This window comes from Pipistrellus kuhlii, unplaced genomic scaffold, assembly GCF_014108245.1.
Source record: "Pipistrellus kuhlii isolate mPipKuh1 unplaced genomic scaffold, mPipKuh1.p scaffold_m20_p_9, whole genome shotgun sequence".
NCBI classification, from domain to species: Eukaryota; Metazoa; Chordata; class Mammalia; order Chiroptera; family Vespertilionidae; genus Pipistrellus; species Pipistrellus kuhlii.
Window position 1 is genome coordinate 20,842,133 of NW_023425595.1, and position 22,994 is coordinate 20,865,126.

Consider the following 22,994-nt stretch of genomic DNA (forward strand, 5'->3'; position numbering starts at 1 on the left):
TAAGCCGAAAGCATTATGTAAAGAACGCGTTATCACTATAATCAGCAAGTGATGAATGGCCATTAAAAAAAAAAAAAAAAAAAAAAAAAAAAAACTTCAAAAATCTGGATGATGCATGTAAACTCAGCTGTTTCATCAAGTCCTCACTTCATTTTAGTGAAGATGGCAATATTTATTTTTATCTCTTGGGGGGGGGGGGGAGTCATCTTAATACATTTAAGTGTTGCTTTACCCATTTTTCTGCCTTTCATGGATGGGACACAGGGCCAGGAGCAAACTTTGAATGATAGTTTTAAATTAATGTTGAATTTGCAGTAAGAACCAGTGGCAAATGTCATACTCATGGTGCACAGAAATACTGACAAGCACTAGTAACACTAAGAATGTGGCTGATGTTGAATACATTAAGATCCAATCCTGTTTCCTTTCAGAGTGGTTTGGATGAGCAGATAGAAGCCGAGATTTTCAGGCCTTTGTGGTCGACAGCCTGTTCCTTCTTTGTATAGCATGGTTTACAGCAGTGGTTTCCAAAGTGTAAGAGGACCAGCACCTGAAGGAGCATGTGAAACAATACTGGAGTATGAGAAAATAAATTGAAACTTTTATTACAATTATTTCTATGTTTTTAGTATTTCCTTTGAGTATGTTTTATTATATATATATATATATAAAACTAGAGGCCCAGTGTGCAAAAATTCATGCACTTGGGCGGGGGAGGGGGTGTCCCTCAGTCTGGCCTGCACCCTCTCACAATCCAGGACCCCTCGGGTAAGGTCCCTAGGCCTGTCCTGAGATCAGGGCCTATCAGGGCTTTATGGCTTGGCTGGCCTGAACCTCCTTCTTTCATCTGCCTACGTGACTGCCCCTAACCGCTTTCCTGCCTACCTGATCACCCCTAACCACTCTACCTGCCTGCCTGATTGTCCCTAACTGCTGGCTTGAGGGCAGGGCCAGCCTGGTAAGAGGCCATTACTCAGTTGAGCCAACAGAGATAGATCTGATCAAAGCCTACCTGATCGCCCCTAACCACTTGCCTGCCTACTTGATTACCCCTAACTGCTGGCCTGCCTACCTGATCATCCCTAACTACTTACCTGCCTATCTGATCACCCTAACAATCTTCTGCCTACCTGATCACCCCTAATGACACTGCTTGCCTGATTGCCCCTAACCACTTGCTTGGGGGTGGGGCCAGCCCACAAAGGGCCATGGTGGTCTGGTCTCTGGTTGTTTTGGTCATGATGCCTCTGGCCTTTTATTATATAGGATATTACAGTAACTTTTATAATTTATAAATATATGTACACATACCAGTATGTACATATGCATGTATGTGTGTGTATTGTTCAAACATGTAAACTGAGGGGACCATGATCAGACAATTTGGGGAACCTCTGTTGCAGAAGGGGTTCTATCTGAGTTTAAATTTCTCTGTATCCTTAGTGATCTGTTTCCAAGTGATTACCAGTTTTTAGTGATTTTAGGGGAATGAAGCGAAAGAAGTGGATTTGAGGCCTGACATTGCCACTAGCTTACTGTTGACTCACTGTTTGGCCTTGGAGAAGTTACTTAGCCTTCCAGAGCTGCATTTATTTTATTTATCATTCAGACAATGGGTATAATACCTTCCTTACAAAGTTTCATGAGGGTTAAACAGAAGAATGTTTATTCTGACTTGGGGTATAAAAGTCATGCTTTAAAGGCATGTGCTTAAGATTGTCCTCATTGTCCCACCTCACCCTTTTGCCTGATCTTCTTCATGTCCTACATTTCTCAATGGCTTACTCATTTATGGTTGCTCTGGGGAAACAATGGGACAGAGAAGAGTGGGTTATAGTCCTAATCTTATCATTCACTTACTGCTGAATCAACATTCAGCTACTATTGATTGAGCACCCTGCTATGTATCTAACACATGCTTACTATTATCTGCTCCTCATAGAATCCAAAGGGATTTGCTTCATTTGTCAGATGAAGATGCTCAGCAGTTCTGTTCAATGGAATGTCTGCAATAATGGAAACATGCTCTATCTAGGCCGTTCAATTTGTAGGCACTAGCCAAGTGTGGGCATTAAACACTTGACAGATACTGTGACTGGGAACTGAATTTTTTATTTTTTAAAGTTTTAAATAATTTCAATGTAAATAGCCACACATGACTACTGGCTGTTTTATTGAACAGAACAACTAAAGACTATTGAACTAACATCCAAGTACAAGGCAAAATTAAGGCTGTTATCGGCTGAATTGTATTTCTCCAAAATTCATATGTTGAAGTCCTGCCCTCAGTACCTCAGAATGTGATTGTATTTGAAGACAGTCCTTTTTAAAATAAAATGAAGTCATATGAGTGGGTCACAATCCAACATGACTGGTGTCCTTATAAGAAGAGGTGATTAGAACATAGACACACACGAAGGAAGACCTTATGAAAACATGTGGAGAATATGATTGTCTACAAGCCAAGGAAATTAACACAACATTTTTACAGTGAAATATTCTATCACTCAACCAATTTTTTGTGTGCGTGTGGGCCTGTAACTAAAGGGCTAATATGACTGACCTGAACTAATATGAATTATACTAGTATACATACACCTTTCTGTTAGGAACTACCTACATCTAATCTCAACATCCCGGTCAACATTAGTGGAAAGTGCCTTCACCTGAGAAACAAATGACCTGAATTGCAATATGGAACCTGCCAAAGGCTCATTGTCTGGCCTTGAGGAAGTCGTTTCCTCAGTTACCTCGGCTACAATGTGAAAAATTAGTTTATTAAGTCTCTAAAACTTCATGTCAGCTATCAAATTCTACAATTCATGTGAGTCCTTGAGGCTTGATCAAAGTAAAAATATGTGCATACCAGGCAAAAAGAAATTAAACCTCCAATGAAAATTTGGATTTACAGCGACTTATAAAAACTGGGTCATAAATATGATGCCTGTCGGGTTAAATTCTTAAGTAGAAGGGATGGTGCACAAAGTAACTCAACATTTTTGAGAGAAAACTTTTTTTCTAGAATGGTGGGCCATGGAAGGACAGGACCCTGATGATTACTGAACTTCCCCCACAAGTTTCTTTGAAGAGTGTGTCTAAGGATCGTTACAGACACCCATCACTCTTATTTTTAGCTCTGAGTTCTCTTCACGAGTGTACTGACCTGTGCCTTGGAGTTCAAGAGGGCTCCCAGATATGGCTCATGATTCATTTGCAGGTACCTCGCATTGATTTCCAGAAAGGTCAGAGGAGAAGGAGCCTGGAAAAATGATTCTGGACATAAAATTCCTTCTTTGCTTTTGCTCCTGGTCCAATCAATTGATCAGAATTTTACACTCCACAAATTGATCCCTTAGGTGCTATAGGCAACTGGCAATGAAAACAGAAGCAATATTGTTCTCCCAGGGCCCCACAGCTGGTGTGGGGGAAACAAAACGCAGGGCTGTGGTCACAGGCTATTTTCAGCCTCTGATAGCAGTTGTGTTACTCATGTCTCCCCTCAGCCTCCCTCCCCCCTTCCCTCTGCAGGCCAAGGCTGGTGAAGGCCTCCATATATTTAAAAGGACGTTAGCCCCTCCTTACTCAGTTGAGCTGACAGAGACCGAACAGGCAGGTGAGTAGAGAAAAGCAAGTGTTTGGGCTGAAGGCGGGCTCCCCACTCGGTGGCTGGTTGGGACTATGGAAGGTCCCACAGAGTAAGGATGTGCTTCACATCCCAAGTAGGAGCAGCCACTCTGGTGGTCCTGTGTCAGGAGATTCCGTTATTTATGCTTGACTCTGGTGTGGACCTAACAGTTGTTTAGAAAATTCCTAAAAAGGGCGATTAACATTTGGGGGCCTAAGAGAACCTTACAAACAGATAAATGAATAAGGTGTTATTTTTGGTCTAAAACTATTTTCATGGTGGAATAATGTTTCCTATTGTCTTAGCCCAGTGGTGGGCAAACTGCGGCTCGCGAGCCACATGTGGCTCGTCGTTTGCTGTGCTGTTGACTAATGAGTTTGCCGACCACTGCCTTAGTCTAAAGACCTGAATTCCAGTCCGAGAACCACATAATGAATGGATGTGTGGCTTTGAGAAGCTCCTGCCCTCAGGTCTTCTCTGCAAGGATCAGTATGGATGTAGTGACATTTTCTAGACTGTAAAATACTGCACAGTTATAAACTGGTGTGATAGGTATAGTAGAGCAGAAACCAACTTTCCAGTGCTCCAAATACAAGGAATTGTGCTATTCCTAAGGGCTGAGTGATTGAGATTTTTATTCTTCACCAAACCCTATCTTGCCTATAGGAAATACTTGGTGACATTTGTTGGTTTAAAATAGATTTTCCTATCCCAAGGATGTTTAGCACAGGCTTGCTTTTAATAATTTTAAATTAACCACAATAGTATCTGGAAAAGGTATTGCTGTGTTGAAAATCCATTGAGGACTCTATTTAGTAGAAGGATAATTCCTAACCAGGAGTGAGGGGGTGATTCCCAGTGTTTCCTCTAGGCTTCTGTCAAGAATGTTTTATTTTCTTCTCCTCTCCCTACTTCTACCCTCCCCCTTTTTTTTTTACATCCCAGTGAATGACAGGCATGAGTGTGACTGAGAATGAGGAGTGGTTTTAAGCAATGGTCTGAGTGGAGATGCTACCCAAAGAACAAAGCTGCCACCTCTAATTTCTGTTCCCATTCCTGAGCTGGGACTCTGACTCCTCCAAAGAGGAGTAGTTGGTGAACTGGTAGGAGAAACCTTGTCTCTCTGCAGTGCAATTCAATGCAAACTTAATGAGCTTATATTGACCAAGTCCTGTTCTAGGGCTGGGGAGGTAGAGGCAGCACTAATGCAGGGAAGGGTGGGCTGGAACAGCAGAAAGGGCGAAGTAGGAAGAGCCTGTGTCCTCAGTTTACTTTTGGGGCTGAATCTCAAGGTTGGTTATATCCAATTCATCACAGTGTATGTAAAACTGCTTTATGATCCAGAAAACGTAAGGGATTCTCTGGTTTGGCTTTGATTCCATTTAAAAAAAAAAAAAAAAGTATTTTTATTGATTTCAGAGAGTAAGTGAGAGGGAGAGAAAGATAGACACATCAATAATGAAAGAGAATCATTGATCGGCTGCCTCCTGCACACCCCCTGCTGGGGATTGAGCCGGCCACAACCTTGACCTCATAGTTCATAGGTTGACACCCAACCACTGAGCCACCCTGGCTAGGCCTTTGGTTCCATTTTGATCAACTTAGTCATTAAAATGAGCCCTGACTGTTGGCAGGGAGTACAGCTGGTCCTCAGGGCTTGGCGTCCTCTCCAGCCCAAGCAGACAGCTGCTCTGCAGCCCACATGGGCAAGCCATTCATCAAAGAAGGGGGGGGGGGGGCAGCCTGAACATCACTTCTCTGAGTTTCCATTTTCTGAGCATTAAGGTGAGGCCAAAGGGATTTGCTAGATTCCAATGAGATGAAGTATAGGAGAGTAGTCTACAAAGCTTAATAAAGCTGCACAATACTCGAGACCTTTCTCAAAAGGCTCAGGGCCAAACCCCGTGGGCTGCAGGAGGATTTCCTGCTAAGTGCAAGTGTGATGACAAAAGTCCAGAGGTCAGCGTGAATGATAAGCTGAACGGGAGTTAGAAGATGATTGATTTATTTTACAAGAGGATGGACCCGGGATAGGAATATAACACACAGGAAATACAACCCTGAGCAGGCAGACATTCAGTTACAAGCGTAGGGCTCAGATATCTGGCATACTGTGTCCAGGGTGGGGCTTCATGGCCAAGGAGAAATGTGATGCTTTTAAATATAAAAAACTAGATCTCGATCGCAGTGAAGAGAAGGAGGAAGACTATGATTGGATTGTCTTAAGGGCCACAGAGGATGGGAGACTCTTCTGAGCCTCAATAAGATTCTCATCACGGGAAAGGGTTGGTCATGATTTGCTGGTTGTTTATTTGGGGGGGGGGGGGGTAAGGGGGGGTAGGAAGGGGAGACAATAGTAGCTTCTTGAACTGGCACAACAAGTCCTGCAAGAAGTCATTCTTCAAGAAGAAAAACAAGTTTAAAGAAGCAAAGTCATTACAGAATTACACGGCAAGAAAATGGCAGAGCCAGTGCTACATGGTTTTTAAAAACAAATCACAGCCCAGCAGGTGTGGCTCAGTGGTTGAGTGTCATCCCATGAACCAGAAGGTCACTGGTTTGATTCCCAGTCAGGGCACATGCCCAGATTACAGACTCGATCCCTATTGGGGGGCATGCAGGAGGCAGCTGATCAATGTTGATTCACTCCCATTGATGTTTCTATCTCTCTCTTCCTTCCTCTGCTTCTAAAATTAATAAAAGCATTTTTTTTTATTACAAAGGTCAAAGTAGAACAAAGTGAGTTTCTGAGAGTGAAAGTTGACCCTCCTTCAGAGATAATGTCAGAAAAGATGTAATATGACCCCCATGTTACAGCTTAAGAGTAATGGGCAGGCGTGTGTACTGTGTCTAAGTTTTAAAGGGCCTCTTCACAGGGAAGAAGCTTAGGAGAAAGCTATTGACCTTGAGTGTCCTACATGTGGGAACTGAAGGGCACTGTCTCCCTGAGCCACAGGGAAGGACTCTGCTGTTTCCTTTCAAAGCACAGGCCACCAGAGAAGTCAGCTGGTGTTAGCCAACAGAGCTGCCAAAGCAAGGAAGTGGCAGCCCTGGGACACCAGGCACCCTGATCCCCCAAGGGGGTTGCCTCTCTCCCTGGCCTGGCTGTGTCTCTTCCTGGGTGCAGCACACGCTGAAGGCTGAGAAACAAAATTGCTACACAGTCTGGACCTGAAGGGCTACAGAGCAGAAATAAGGAGAAATTTGCTTGTTTTAAGAAAATGGATTTAGACCCTGGCTGGATAGCTCAGTTGGTTAGAGCATCATCCTGATACACCAAAGTTGTGGGTTCAATTTCCAGTCAGGGCATGTAAAGAAACAACCAGTGAATGCATAAATAAGTGAAACAATAAGTCGATGTTTCTCTCTCTCTCTCTCTAAAAATCAATAAATAAAAATTTAAAAATAAAATGTACTTTAAAATAGTGGTAAAATAATAATAGCAACACAAATTATTAAACACCTGCTATGTATTAAGGATCTATATATAGTATCTTTGCTATTGTTATTATTATCTTATTTAACCTAAAACAACCTTCTAATTCAAGCCTCCTCATCCTGTCTCTGCATGAGGACACTGGGCTCAAAGATGTTGAGCAATTAGCAATTAGATGTTGAGCAATAAGCCACTGATTATGTCGTTTGAACTCCAGCCATTCTTTCCAAAGCCTGAGTGTACACTATGCCACATCATTTCTGTTACCTGGATTAAGAGCCTAGAGAGGAGGCAGTGTTTGAGAGGGATGCAACTGGGGCAGCATTTCTGTAAGATGAGGCTCCAGCTGCCATTCAGATCCCTAAATCTGTCTCAGGGCTTGGAGGACCCTTGAAGGAGCCTCACAACATTGCATCACTTGGACATCCATCCCCATTGGAGGTAAAATCAATAGTGAGAGAGAACTCTTCAGCTCCAAAGGAGTCCTTTCTGTTTGAATAGCACTGGCCTTAAAAAGTCCTTTATGTTACTGAATCGAATTCAGTCTCCCTGCTACTCCCACCCATGAGTACTCTGTCCCACGGAGAGACAGATTGTCTGGGGCATTTGGTTAATGGAGGTGCTGAGTCTTGACCCCTCTCCAGTGGGTTGTGAGCAGGGACATGGGACACAGAACCAGCTTAACTGAGGTTTCAATTGAAGCTCTGCCATTTACCAGCCATGTGACCTCAGACAAGTCACTTAAGCTCTAAGTCTCAGTTTTATTTATCTGCAAAATGGGAATAACAAACTTAGCTCTATAGGACTGTTACACTAAAAATAGTTTATATAAAGGCAGCCGATGCATGGTTAACAATAAGTAATAGTTAACATTAATATAAAAACACAGCTTTGGGGTCAGAGAAACCCAAGTTCCAGGTAGCCATGTGACCTTGGGCAATGTAATTTCCCTCAGACTCCATTTCCCCATCTCTAAATTTTATAATATTACCTAGCTTGAAGGGTTGCTGTGAAGATTAAATGAGATATGACACAGGCCCAAGGGCAGATCCTCAGACACACATTAGCTTCAATAATAACCTTATATAATAAAAACGTAGTATGCAAATTGTCCCCTCCACCAAGAGTTGTCTGGGAGTTTGACCAGGGGGAAGGGCCAGCTGGGAGAAGGGAGGGAGGCCCCAGCCAGCAGTAGCAGCAGGCGACCAGGGGAAGGAAGGGAGAACCCAGCTGGCAGCTGGCAGCCACCAGGGAACCTACCAGTGCATGAATTTCATGCACCAGACCTCTAGTGTTATTATATTTGCAACAATTATTACCTCTTAGGTTCCAGATAAAAGTTTCTAAGATCCAAAATCTTTGTCTCAGCCAGTGCAGACAATTTAACTACCTGTAAGATAATCAGGCTTCTAATAGGATGACTAACTGAACCAACACTGAACTAAAAATGGCATTTTCGATTGAGGTCTCTGCTCCGTCAGGGCCTAAGATTACTTCCCAGGTACTTTAATGAACAAAGAGGAAACTGAATCACTCAGTGCTCATTTTATTCACCCCACTCACTGTTGCCCTAGGTAGGGGTGTCGAACTCAATCAGAGAAGGGGCCAAAATCTAAAATCCAGCCTAAATCGCGGGCCGAATGGTTTACTGAACAGTCATAAACTGTCATTGTGATGGAAACGCAGCGGAGTGCAGTGATGACAGCGCGGTGCGGGCCACATTGCAAGGCCTGGCGGGATGGATTTGGCCCGCGGGCCTTGTGTTTGACACATGTGCCCTAGGGTATCACCTTTCCACTCCATAGTTGGTATTTAAAAACCAAAGAAACAAAGTGTTGGATTAGGAAGAATGTGCCTAAGATACACAGTTGGTTTTTCTTTTAAAAATTCAGTTGAGCCAAAACCGGTTTGGCTCAGTGGATAGAGCACCGGTCTGCAGACTGAAAGGTCCCAGGTTTGATTCCAGTCAAGGGCATGTACATTGGTTGCAGGCACATCCCCGGTAGGAGGTGTGCAAGAGGCAGCTGGTCGATGTTTCTCTCTCATCGACATTTCTAGCTCTTTATCCCTCTCTCCAGCTCTGTAAAAAATCAATAAAATATATTTTTTTTAAAAATCAATAAAATATATATTTTAAAAAAAAATTCAGTTGATGCATGGCCACTTTGAGTTAGTACTGAACTAATGGGCTCTTACATTTTATAATATGCTATAGTTGACAAAGCTATTTGACATACTTGAACTGCTACAGTCCTCCCAGCAATAGTGAAACAGACAGGATTATGATGCCCGTTTTAGAGAGGATATTGAGGTTCAGAGCGCTGAAGGCTTTCCCCTGATCATATAATTTGAAGAGGCAAGACAGAACTGGGACTCTGATCTCCTCCATTTCACCAGGCTTTCCCAGCCTTCACTGCGGCACCTTCCCAGTGTGATCTCTGCCACAGCATTATTCATGCAGAAGTTGTACAAGTTGTCCCTCACTGGCACCTGGTATCCAGAAGTCTGCAGTCCCCCTCTCACCCGCTGACGTAGCAGGGCCCTGCCTTCTGTCTCATCCCCATAAATCTCAGACCGCCCCTTATTTCAATCCTGAGCAACTTCCTCAGGGACAACACAGCCATCTCTGCACCAGGCCCAGGACATGGGACGGAGATTGTGACCCAGCGGAGAAATGGGGCTGAGTGACAGGCAAGTCTATATTTGGTGTCCCACCTCTAATGGCCCTCGCCTGTGCCGGGCAACACTGATAAACAAATGGCCCATCCCTTGGTGTCTTGCCAGCGTGAACTCACACTGTGGGCCTGGTCAGCAGAGTGTGGAGACACAGGAATTCCACAGTAATGCAGGAGGCTAAAGAGGTTAGGCATGGAAGCCAGGGCCTAGATGTGCTTCCAGCCCATGGCGACTTACTGGGCCAACTGGTGCTGTTTGCATATCCGTTGCCTTTCAATAGCTTCTCAATAAAGTCCCCCTTACCCGAGGTTCTGATTTCCCGTGGTTCCAGTTACCAGTGGTCAGCCTCGGTCCGAAAATACTAAATGGAAAATTCCAAGAAGTACACAACTCGTGTTTTAAATTGCACGCCGTTCTGTGCCGTGAGATGAAACGGCGCAGGTCTATGTAGAGATGAAATCTCGCGATGTGTCACCCAAGACGTGAATCTCGGGTTCCCGCCCACTCCCGTCAACTTAGTAGCCGGGTTGGTTTTCAGGTCAATGCCTGTGCTGTCCCAGGGCTGTGCTCAAGTCACCCTCATTTTACTTAATAATGGCCCCAAACTGCAGGAGTAGCAATGCTGGCGATGCAAATATGCCCAAGAGAAGCCATGAAGTGGTTCCTATGAGTGAAGCCGTATGCATAGGGTTCACTATGATGCCTGGTCTTAGAGCATATCCCTCCAGGGATGCCACTGCACTCCTGTAAATTCCATCTGTCCATGACCTTCACAGTGGTCCTGCGAGGAAAGTATAGGAGATAGTATTATCGCCATGTTTCACCCAAGTTCAAGGTCACAAGATCAAGAATAGAATCCATGCCTTCCAATTCAGGATGCTTTCCAACACCTTTATCTTTGGGCCTTTAAGCATTGAAAGGAAAAAAAAAAATCTGAGGTGTCTGCTGTGTTTGGCCTCCACTGCTCTACAATTCCATCTTTAGAAATAAAACTGGGCACCTGTTTGATAGGACCTTTACGGATTTCTATTTTGGGTTTTAAATCCTGACATATATATGTCAGGTATTTATGATCTCTTTTTAAAAACCTGTACTAGGCTAGGTTACTTTGTGAAGGAGTTATTATCTATAATCTTATCCTCACTTTGGAAAGTATCATGTGTAGGCGATTGCTGCACACACACACACACACACACACACACATCCAAGAGGCATATCTCTCTCCCATTAACTTGCAGTACATGCCAATGAAATCTCCAGTGGAGATCTGAACTGAGAAATTTGACCTCAGGTTTTTTTCCTTGAAAATTTCCACATCATTAATTTCACAAGTATCACTGTCATATTCCTGGGGATATATTACATTTCTTCTTTATTTTATATCATATTGAAATTCCAGATCAAAATGAACATGGGCAAAATTATGTGATTCTATTCTTTTTCCAGATAATATATCATCTTTAATTAGGGAAAGATGGCTCTAAGAAAAGGAGGTTACCTAAGAAATTACTACACTAAGTATTTACTTATGCCTCACCTTGTTTATAAATGAAGGGATTGGTGAATTTTGAAAAATCTATTCTAATCATAAAAATCCTAAAATTTTAATGGAGTAAAGTAAATAAACTTTCTGGGGGAATATTAAGGCCTCTATGCCTTTCTGGGTGCTCTTTTCTCTGCCTGAAGTGTTCTTCCTCTTTCTCTGACGAACTCTTAGTCAGCCTTCAAAACCCCATGTGGATGTGCCATCTTCTATGATCCTTCAACACCTCTGCTTTCATTTCTAATCTAAACATGGGTAGCCATTTCCTCTGAGTTTGCATGACCTGTCTCACAAGACTCTTCTCTGCTGCCTGTCTTCCTCAATAGAATGTGGACTTCCCAATTCTGGGGGACACAATTCATTTATTATTTTTATGTTTTCCTCCCTTGGGTCCCTCACCAGTACCTGATGCAGTGCTTGACACATGATAGGTAGTAAATGCATAGTCAGCGAATGAATGAATGAATGAATGAATGAAGACTTGATTCCCAAGCCTTTCGACTCAAAATTCACTCTTCTTTCCACTAACCAAACAACTTGAACTATAGAAATAGAAGCATTAAATGTTTCCTTTAAGAAAAAAAAAAAAAAAGAAGAAAAAAAAAGCTTTTCTAAATTATACTGAATTAAAGAGCCTGCTTCTACAAGAAGAAGGATAGGATGCTCCCGGCTAACCTCACACTGTTTTTGTAAATGGAAAAAGCTCCTTGCAGGGACATTCAGGTAGGAATGTTCCCTTTGGTCTGAGTATCGGGTTCAGTGGTCTGTTTGCTATTTACCTTCTGTTTCTTAGCAAAACCTGTCCTTGCCATGAGTCTGGGAGACACATTCCAGGAGGGCTTAGTGGCAATGGCCAACTATTATAAGAAGGTGACTAGCTTCCCAGGAGGGAAAGAGAAGGCCAGAAGCAGCCACTTGGAATGAGCTGATAGTGTTTGGTGTCGATGACAAGATGACACACCAGGCTTTGACAAACCAAAGGATCACAATAAAAATCCAGGCCCCGTGGGTCTGGCAGGATTTCAGAAATTTCACTGAGTATGGGTGATTTATTTTAGTTTTGCTCTGGAGAAACTGAAAACTGGATTCATACTTATGCACTGACACAGAAAGAAAAACATCTTTTCTGATGCTCCTCCTTACCTACTCTCTCTCTCTCTCTCTCTCTCTCTCTCTCTCTCTCTCTCTCTCTCTCTCTCTCTCTCTCTCTCTCTTTAAATCCTCACCTGAGGCTATTTTCCCATTGATTTTTTAAAGACAGTGGGAGAGAGAGAGAGAGAAAGACAGAAATGTTAATGTAAGAGAAACACATTGATTGCCTCCTGACCAGGGCTCCATCCGGGGAGGAGCCTGCAACTGAGGTACCTGCCCCTGACTGGAATCAAACCTGGGCACCCTTCATTCAGCAGGCCAGTGCTCTATCCATTGAACCAAACTATCTAGGGCTGTCTAGTATCTCTTAGTGAGGAGACAATGATGGCACAGGGCTGTGGGTATCAGCAGCTCCTTGCAGCAAGATATGCTCAAAGGGTGTGGGTAGACACACAGCATCCTCACTGGCTCTTGTGACCACACCTGGCACTGGGAATTCTGTCATGTACCTTCTTGCACATCATATCACTTGGTTCTCTAAACAACACTGTGAAGCAGCAAGGAAAAGAATAACTCTCTTTATAGCATAGCCAGAGGCAGATGTAAGAAAAGCTATGCAGTTGTTCATCTTGATTGCCACAGCGAAGTGTGGGTAGCCCCCGAAGCAGAAGGTAGGTTTCCAGACCCCTGACCTAGGATAGTGCCAATATAGCTTATTGCCTGGGCTGGGATGTTTCCTTAAAAAGGAATTAATGAATAGGAAGAATAAATCTGAACAGAATATTTTATAGAGTATATACTTTTATCCCCCAGCAAGACTAGCTAAGGCTTTGCTACCCAAAGGGTGGTCCATTACTATAATAGTAGTATCAGCACTGCCTGGATTCTTATAAATGCAGAATTTCCTGCGTCTCCCAGAATCTGCATATTATTAGCAAGACCCAAGGTAAATGGAGAAGCACTGGACTAGATCAGAAGATAATGCCACTTTAATAGGTTATTGCCACATCTTCTTTTGAATTGCCACTTCTGATGGATTATTTCTTAAAACCCTAGATGGAAAATATGATGACACTTAATATTTATATATAATTTTATAGACACAAAATTAGCTCATTCATTCCCTCCAAGAATACTGAGAGGTCCCTAGGCGCAGGTGCTTTTGAAATTTAACAGAAGAGGAAACTGAGTCCCAGTGTAGTGAAGTGACTTGCTCGGAGCCTTAGTCAATGACTTGCATACAGTAATGAATGAATGAATGAATGAATGAATGAATGAATGAATGAATGAACGAACGAACCACCAAACAAAATAGGGCAGAATCCTGGTCTTCAGACTACTGCACTGTCAATGAAGGTTCACTCTCAAAGCTGCCTAATTGTGGGGTATTTGCTTTATATCTTGTTAGACTTGACCTTGGTCAGAAAGTCTTCAAGATGCCGAACTTGGGTGGCGGTGCAAAATGTGGAGCCTGTGAAAAGACCGTCTATCACGCGGAAGAAATCCAGTGCAATGGAAGGAGTTTTCACAAGACCTGTTTCCTCTGCAGTGAGTTGGGTGAACACCACAAGGGCCCCTCAGCATCCAGGGGCCGTTTCAAAGCTCACATTTAGCTGCCAGTACATATCCGTGGTTCTCAGAGTGGTCCTGGGACCAGCCACATCAGCATCACTTGGGAATTGATGGCTCCCATCTTAGGAAGGGTCAGTGCTCTCCTGAGCACTCTCTTTTCAACCACTTGTCCAGCTCAGAGGCCATTTCCCTGCAGCTCAAAGTCAGAGCAAGCTGGCCTCAGTGACGAAAGCTTTAACCCAGGCGTGACATTTGCAAGGTGTGACTTGGCAGAGAAACACGGCCATTAGTTATCTGGGCAGGATGGATTTGGCGCTAGGTGTCTTTCCCACTGGCCAGCTGTCACTGAAGTCAGCTGCAACTGGCTTTTCCTAAGAAAGAACTTGTGTCAGACAGGGGAACATGTGCCAGTTCTGTTTTAGAGTCAGAAAAGGAAGCGGTTCTGGGCCTGGGCACCAGTCACTTGACAAAGGGAATTTTTAGCATCACCTGCCAAATGCAGATTCACAAATGTTGAAGCTGGGGCAATTTTAAGACCTCGTGGTCCACCTGGTCTTCGGACAAGTCATTTCTCACCCGTGACTCCTGTGACTTCGGACAAGTCATTTCTCACCCATAAGCCCGGGCTGTAAGCATCCATAGCAGAGCCGGAATAGCACCTGCATCTTTGACTCTCTCTAGTCAAGTGCACACTTTGACATGTGTGCATTCTGGAATTTCTTAGTAGCTAGCCCTGTTTTGGGAGAACAGTCTGTTTTGGCCACTTTCCTTCTTTGCTTCCCTCCAGTAGATCTGACTTAAGGGTCAGCTTTACTGGACATTTGGCAGGTTCCCCTCCCCCCACAGCCCCCCATCCCACCTCCCTGCCCAAGGCTTCACACTATTTCAAACAGAACTTCAAGGGGTGGGTTCCATCTGTTGCGGCAGGAGACATTCCATCCTTAAACTGCCAGAAACAGTAACGTTTTATCTGCTACAGGCATTTCCATTATCTCTAACCTCCTGCAGCAAACATAAATATCGCCTAAGAACAGGGGGAAATACCGATCTGAGCGATTGGGCTGGCAGATTTATTGGTGCTTTGAGTTTTTAACAATGGGTAATTCTTTTAAGTCATCGGACAAGTCCATCAGATTCATTATTATTATTACAGTTATCCAAAAGTCGTTGCTCAAGAGAGTTTATCCCATAACCCTCTGGCTTTTGTCTAATCACAGCTCATGCTCTTAATAAAGAGCGGGAGTGGGGAATATTGGGAAGGACACTGTCATTGGAGTAAAAATGATAAGAGTTTGAGTCTGAGTTCTGCCATACACTGTGAGACCTTGGGCAAGTCATTTCTCCATCAGGCCTCAGTCTCCCATCTATAAATGGAGATGGTCATACCTACCGTACAGGTTGTTGTAAGAAGGAAGCTGTAGTTCTTGATATGGAAATTCAGCTTTCTGGGCCTTTATTCTCCTTTTATCAACTTTGATACCTGAGTGGGGATGGAAAATGGTAGTGACGCTCTCCATGGTAGGGTGTCTTGTGTTTCCCAATCAGCAGGAGGATGCCCCTGTTCAACGGAGCTGTGGCAGAAGGGATATGAGCATGTGGCAGTGCATTCCTTTCCACCCTTTGATGTTTTCCTTAGAACTTGTAGGTGGGATGGATGAGGATCTGAGCAGTATATGTTCCTAAAGTGGTAAACAGAAAGGTCCTAGAGAGAAGCACACTTTGAAAGACTTGTCTGTCCACAGGTGACCCTGAATCCCTAGAAATAAGGTTCAGAGAAGCACAGTCTACCTAAGCCTGTCCCCACCAGTGTGTGCCCAACTTCTAGACAAATCAATCCTCTCTACCAGTGCTGTCCAAAAGACATATAAGCCACATATTAAATTTAAGTTTTCTGGTTTAAATTTATATTTTTAAAAGATACAAAGAAGCAGGTGAAATGAATTGTAAAACACTTTAGTTAACATAATATATATAAAACTAGAGGCCCAGGGCACGAAATTTATGCACTCAGCAGTGAGGGGGTGGGTCCCTCAGCCTGGCCTGTAGTCTGGGAGCTCATGGGGGATGTCCGACTGACATCTTAGGCCCACTCCCCTGGAGGAGTACACTGTCCATCAGGGGGCATCTCCTGTGTTGAGCGTCCTGTGTCGCATCATAGCGACCAGTCATTGAGCTGTTCAGTTGATTTGCATATTAGCCTTTTACTATATAGGATTATAATTTATGTGTAATCAATACACAAATTATGAACAAATTATTTTTATATTCTTATTTTGTCTGTATTGAGTTTTTAAAATTCAGTGCACACTTTTCAGTTATAGTATTTCACATGGCAGGCGAGTGTCTGGGGTGTTGGACAGCACAGCTCACTGTGTCTATGCTTGAGAGTGGGTCAAGCACGGGAGTGGTATCGAATGGGCCAGGGTGTGCCAGTGTATCACCAGTCCTGCAGTGATAGGAATGAGCAATGGAGGAGTCAAATCTCTGAAGCCAGGCATGGCTCAGTTGTATAATCATGGACAAGTTGCTCGTCTTCATTCACACATGCATGCATCCATTCATCCACTTATTCATCCACCTATCTATCCATCCATCTTCCCATTCAACAAATGTTTACAGAGGACTAATTCTGGGCCAGACTCCATGCTATGTCCTGGGGATATTAACATGAAAGTCTTGCCCTTAAGGAAGTCAGAATCTAGAACATCTATCAATATTTTAAAAATTGTTTTAATTGGTAACTGAGAGCAACAAGGGCAGAGACAGATATACATACACCTTATGTGTGCAAACATAAAGCATTTTCCTCCCAAAATTATCCTCCATAAGGGTTTCCCTTGTTTTCAAAGCTTTATAAAGTCTCCCATGCCATAAGACACTCTCAATTATTTTATTATTCATTTTTTTAAGTTTTTAACAGAATTTTTAATACCCATAACATTGACATAATTGTTTCATAAACTTCTCTTTCCCCAATCACACAGCCACCTACCTGGCCAGTCCTACCTCATCTACACCTTTATCGTCTACAGTGTAGACTCTACACACACTTTTATTCAGTTACATCATTTTTAAAAATAAAATACCATTTGAGGAAGGCATTGAGCCTGAAACAACCTCATTCAATGCTGAATTGCTTACAGAGGACATTTGATGGAACTGCTTTAAAAATAAAAAAGGAGGCAAGTAAACTGAATATATGTGTATTCTTATTCCTGGGGCTGTGACCTCCCTCTAATAATCACTGAGCACCACCATGAACAACCTTGAAGAATCACTGCTACAAAACAATTGAGCTGTTGTTACTTTGTGGAAATCCTACATATTTTTAAAAGCTGCCCTAATGTCATGTTAATAGGTACTTCTGATTGAGTCACAATTTCCAGGTGACAGCCTCCCACCAGGTGCAAATGGGGCTGCAGAGAGTGGAGAAGAGCTGCCCAGAGGCTGGGCCAGGTGTCTCAGAGACACTGCTGATGCAGAGAAACAATCTGGCTGCCATTGTTTCCCGAATTTGTGTGCAATTAGGAAAAGAAAAATAACATCTCCAAATCAATATGTATTATAATTGAATTATGTCATTAAATAAAATACTGTAAAGTAGGGATTTGACGCTTTCATTCATATCTTAAAAGTTTTTCTTTTAAATTGGAAAAATAAATCTTCCTATAAATCCTCTCTCTGGGAAAATGGGGGTTTGCATCGTACACTTTTCATTATGGGTTACATTAAGTTACATACAGTGACCAGGGGGCTTGAGCCAAGATAGGCCCTAAGGGTCTCAAGCAGGTCTGCCCTCCTCACCTCCTCTAGGCTTCCAGACTGGATCAGAAAAAGCCTCCATGGTAACTGTCTCCTTGAATGTCACAGTGCCCTCCTAAGGCCATGATAAGTAGAGAAACTGTTCAATCCTAATTTTATATGATTAAGAAAAAATAAGTTCCTTTCCTGCCTCAGCCCCTTACCTTCTTTCTACTTACACACACACACACACACACACACACACACACACAAACTACCCTGATGTCATTTAATTCAGGTTCTTCTGATTCAGGGACAATATTCTTGTTTCCACTTCCACCTCTTTCTTGCTGGGCACCACTGAATACATTGCTACCCTCTCTGTGCCCCAGGACAGGTGCACCAGTCAGGAATCAAAGTGTTCTTGGCCGAGGGCCCCTCTGCTCGGTCTCTTGGCCCCAAGCATGGCTTTGGAGGTGCAGGGAAGTGGGGAGGAGTCTAACCCCAACCTCCTGACCTTCCTCTCTTTGGCAGTGGCCTGTAGGAAGGCTCTGGACAGCACCACAGTCGCAGCTCATGAATCGGAGATCTACTGTAAGGCCTGCTATGGGCGCAAGTATGGCCCCAAGGGGATCGGGTTTGGACAAGGCGCCGGCTGCCTCAGCACCGACACAGGCGAACACCTGGGCCTCCAATTCCAAGAGTGAGTGACTGTCCTGCTTCTCCCAGCCTGCACAGCCCCAGTTATCAGGACAGTTCTTTCTGTTCCCATAGCAACGTTTCCTGGAAGTGGGAGAATGAACTATTGTTGACTTGCCAACCATAGGAATCCTCAGTTTGTCCAAGTGTTACTAATGGGCCATCTCCCCAAAGTCTCTTTAAATTATCTGCCTTTCTAAAGGGCAATTACTTTTGCACCATGGCTCTTGGTTCTTATGTCAAGAGAAAACCCACAAAGTATAGATGTTCCTTTGTTTGACTTTTATAAAACTGCATGGAGTCTCATTTCTTCCCTTAGAGCTTTTCTGTGTAAATCACATAAATATGGCAGGGAAGCAATGGCCGTTTGCTGTGTGTGTGTCACTAAAAGATTTCTTCGCTTGGGTTGTAAGATAACTAATGTTCACAGGAGGAGTGGTTCTGCGGGATGGGGCTGTGCCTCAGGAGTAAACAATTACAACTATCCCGTGGCTGCACCCTGCTGCGTGTTGCCAACACAGTGCTGAGGTTTCCCCCAACATTATCCTACGAGAGATGGGACTTCACACTGTGCCTCTTCAGTCTGCCAGTCTATCTTGACTTCGCTGACCTCCAGCCCAGAACTGAGCTTAGACTGGCAGCCACACACCTGCAGCTGCTGTCTGGCCAGCTGGTGGCTGGGCTCAGCGCTGAGGCGGGACTGGGTAGAAAGGCAATGTCCCAGGGAGGGCCTGCCCCACAGAGCAGTCAGACCATCAGAAGAGTCACCTGATCCCTTCCAAAGAAAAGAGCCCACGGTAGAGCCTGAGCAAGCGCCAAGGATGTGTGATTAATTTTAATTTTTCTCATTACTCAATCCCAACCAGATGATAACAACTGGATTCTCTGCCATACACTTCCCCAGGCTCTCTCTTCTATGTTAGGGTTATCTTATGATGCTGCACAAAGAGGGACAAGAGTCTGGAGACCTTGTCCCACTGCTTATGATCTCCATTGCTCATGAGTGGCCCCTCCACCCTCACTTTCCTCCAACTAGCCCTGCCTTCTTTAGAAGTTATGGTGAGACTAAGGGATGAGTGGACAAGAAAACATCAAAAGATATAACAACACGGGGGTGATTGTTGTGCCTCTGTTTTGTACGTTGTTCTCATGGGGACAAGGAATGGACTATGGTTTGTTTAGTATTAACCATCAAGATCCCATCTTGCCCTATAATATTTTCACAACTCATTTTGGAAAGTAGACCAGTGGGCTTCCGGATGGAACAGAAAAATCTCTACAGTCACAGCAATAATAACAACACAGTAACAAAATGACATTAATAAAAGCTAACATACATGGAACATTTCTGAAGTGCTTTACCATAGAAAGGAAAGGTTTAAACTAATCATAGCTGACATTTAGGAGCCTTTATTTGTACCAGGGAGGCACTGTTCTAAAAGCTTTGCGCATGTCACCTCATTTAACCCTCTCAACAACTCTGTGAGGAAGGCTCTATGACTGTCCCCATTTTCTAGATAAGGAGTCTGTGGCACAGAGAAATTAACTAACTTGCTCAAGGTCACACAACAAGGGAAGTGGATAGGTTTCACTCACCTGTCTATTTCTATCAGGTCCCCAAAGCAAGCACGACCAGCCACCACTAGCAACCCTTCCAAGTTCACTGCCAAGTTTGGAGAATCAGAGAAGTGCCCTCGATGCGGAAAGTCAGTCTATGCTGCTGAGAAGGTGATGGCAGGGGGCAAGGTAAGGACTTCTATATGAATCATATGGGAGCTGCTTATCTCCACTGATCAGCTGGGAGGAATGAGAGAAGAAAGTAGAACTGTGGTGGGAGCCAGACCCTTCTTTCCCTTTTGCTCTGAGGGACCACTTTAGGAGCCATCCATCCTCACCTGCTTTCCCGCGCTGAGGCTGTCCCCTGCAGTGCCATCGGAAACCAGAACTGGTGACTCCACTGCAACAAGCATTAGCCCACTAGCTGTGAGGTACTCAGTAGAAGCTCCAGAGATAAAGATGCTCAAGTCTTGCTGCCCCTCAGGGTCCACAGTGCTTCTAGAGGTGCCACCACTACATAATCTAGTCTGCTGCTGACAGAGCAAACATCTCACAGCAGCAAGACACAACCTCCTTCAAATGTCCTGGCAATCGGGAGAGTGGTTAAATGTCTGAGACAGCAACACACACTCGCTCTACAAGCTCCTATTTCAGGCCTGACCCCAGGCTCCTCACCAAAGGATCTGGGCCGGACAAAAGGAAAACATCCTGCTTACACTAACTGAGGGGTGGAAGGGCCATGGAGAGTAGTGACTGACTTCAAATATCAGGGCACCCCAGATGTCCACCTCAGAGTGGCCATTTGAAGACACATGAGAACCCCTGGCCCATGCCTGGTAGACATGTGGATGTGCAGAAGGCAGGTGTTCTGGATGACCCAAGCCATGCACTCTCCCGACCGGAAATACAGAGTTAAATGAGGTTGAGTTACCTGGATAACTGTCTTATTCTCTTTTCTTTTTTAACTTTATATTCCATGTAAATGTTATCCACTGTCCCAAATCCAAGCTCCCCTCTCCAGTTTCTTGGTCTTCTAGCCTGTTCTGAAGGGATACACATGGAAATCACAACGATAAGTTTATTTTTTAGGGGCTCTGAGAATTGCTGGCCAAGTCCATAGCATCTCATTTTCTTCAAATCCCTGGAAAAATTGTTTCAGAGGCTGATTAGGTACAGGAATGGTTAAGGCAGTGGCACTTCTTTAGATGCGCTGGTCAGGGTAGTGAACATGGAAGCAGAATGCGCTGCCCACTGCATTAAGTATGTAACTCTCCTGTGCTTCTCAGCCTTGGCACAAGACATGTTTTCGCTGCGCCATCTGTGGGAAGAGCCTGGAGTCCACAAACGTCACCGACAAAGATGGAGAACTTTATTGCAAAGGTGAGTGGTTCCGGAAACTCTCCTGAGATGTTTTCATGAGGAGAATTGTGTCTGTAGGATGCACAGCTGCTCAGCCTGAGCAGGGTTTGGGATCTCAGGATGGGAAGACCACCTAAAAAAGAAATCTGCCTAACCTAGCTCTGGTCCTCTCCATCGGAGCATATAGGGGATGATGCTTGCAAATGCTCAGGGGTGGTGCCCAGGGGAGAGAAGATGAGGAGGAAGAAACCACAGGCCTAGACAAATAGCATCACATTCTCTTCTAAAAACCCAAAAGCCCTCTGTGCACCTAAGTGACTGGGGAGGATGAACTCAGTTTATCCTCTCTTCAGTTCATCAAGACATATCTTTCCCTTCCTTCCTCTCCCTCTCTTCCTTCTTCCCCCCTTCCCTCCATCCCTCCATTACTCTTTCCCTTTTTCCTTCTGACATTACTATTATTGATGTTGCACACCACTTTACTAACAGAAGAGATAAAACCGACAAGTGGGTTTTCCTTCTGGTCCTCGCAGCTCTGCCCCTAGCTGCCTCCATGATCCCTTTGTCTTGCACAGAGGTAATAGAGGCATAGCTCTTCCCTGATGCTGCAAAAGGAGAGGGCTGCATTAGGGCCAAGGTAATGCGTCCTCAACCTCAGAGCCTTCCCTAGACCCCAGGAGCTGTGCTGGAGTTGGGTGAGGGGAACATTGAGAGAGAGAACACTGAGAGGGGGACAGAGGGAGGACATTACTAATCAAGATTTGTAGGTTACCAAGGCTTTTCCCATGAGACACAATGGTGGGCTTCTCCTGGCAGTAGAGAATAGTGTCCTCAGCATTCATAAGCCATAAAACCCTAACATGGTGCTGTGAGCAGCAGGGAGATCAACATGCAGACAAATAATTGCATGTGCAAGTGAAAAAAGCTCTAACAGCAGAGACTGACACAAGGCAGTGACATACAGAGAGGCTAGTGGTCAGTGTGGGATGTTAGGGATACTTCTTAAGAGGACAAGTTTCCTCTGGTCTTGAAGGATGAGTGTGGGTTTGAGAAGGGGCATTCCAGGCACAGGAAGCAGTAAGTGCAAAGGCCCCAAGCTTGGGGCATCGTTCTATGTGCATGGGAAGGCAGGAAGCAGCGGGGAACAGGGCTGGGTAGGCAGCCAGGGGCCAGACTGTGTCAACTCCAATGAGAAAATGTCTGTGAACATAGAGAAGCGCAAAGAAGTATAAGAGTTTTTTATTATAAGATCTAAAGTGTTCATTTTACTTACAAATTATCTTACAAAAAATTTATTAAAAGGATGCTTCTTACGGGCGAAAACTGTAGGCAGACAAGTAACTGAAATAATGGTGCTAACCAACCCTTCTCTCTCCCCCACCCTGTTTTCGTTCCCAGTTTGCTATGCCAAAAATTTTGGCCCAACAGGTATTGGGTTTGGAGGTCTCACACAACAAGTGGAAAAGAAGGAGTGAAAAGTGTACCCATTCTCAGATCTTTCATCGGCCTGAAACATTTCCCAGTGATCTTGTCCAGATGGACACCCTCCCCAAATATCCTCTCATCGGTAGTAGGCAGGACTTCTCTTCAGAAGTGATCATAGTCTTCACCCAAAGTTAGAAGAGATCTTTGGAAGCAAATTATTAAGTTTAATCTGACTCCTGGGATGGGAAAGGCAATAAATACTTTATTGG

General features: G+C 44.1%; 1 protein-coding gene across 2 annotated transcripts; it reads left to right on the plus strand.

Moving 5' to 3' along the window:
- The first annotated feature begins 3,461 nt into the window (after positions 1-3,461).
- Positions 3,462-22,994, plus strand: CSRP3 (cysteine and glycine rich protein 3). 2 transcript variants are annotated; one of them, XM_036426658.2, is made up of 6 exons: positions 3,462-3,613; positions 13,781-13,920; positions 18,220-18,388; positions 19,998-20,130; positions 21,228-21,321; positions 22,699-22,994. In XM_036426658.2, the coding sequence occupies exons 2-6, from the start codon at positions 13,809-13,811 to the stop codon at positions 22,773-22,775; spliced, it is 585 nt and encodes a 194-aa protein (XP_036282551.1). In that variant the 5' UTR covers positions 3,462-3,613; positions 13,781-13,808; the 3' UTR covers positions 22,776-22,994. The 2 variants fall into 2 exon arrangements, with proteins under 2 accessions (XP_036282551.1, XP_045433666.1); XM_045577710.1 differs by lacking the exon at positions 13,781-13,920 and having other exon boundaries at positions 3,475-3,613.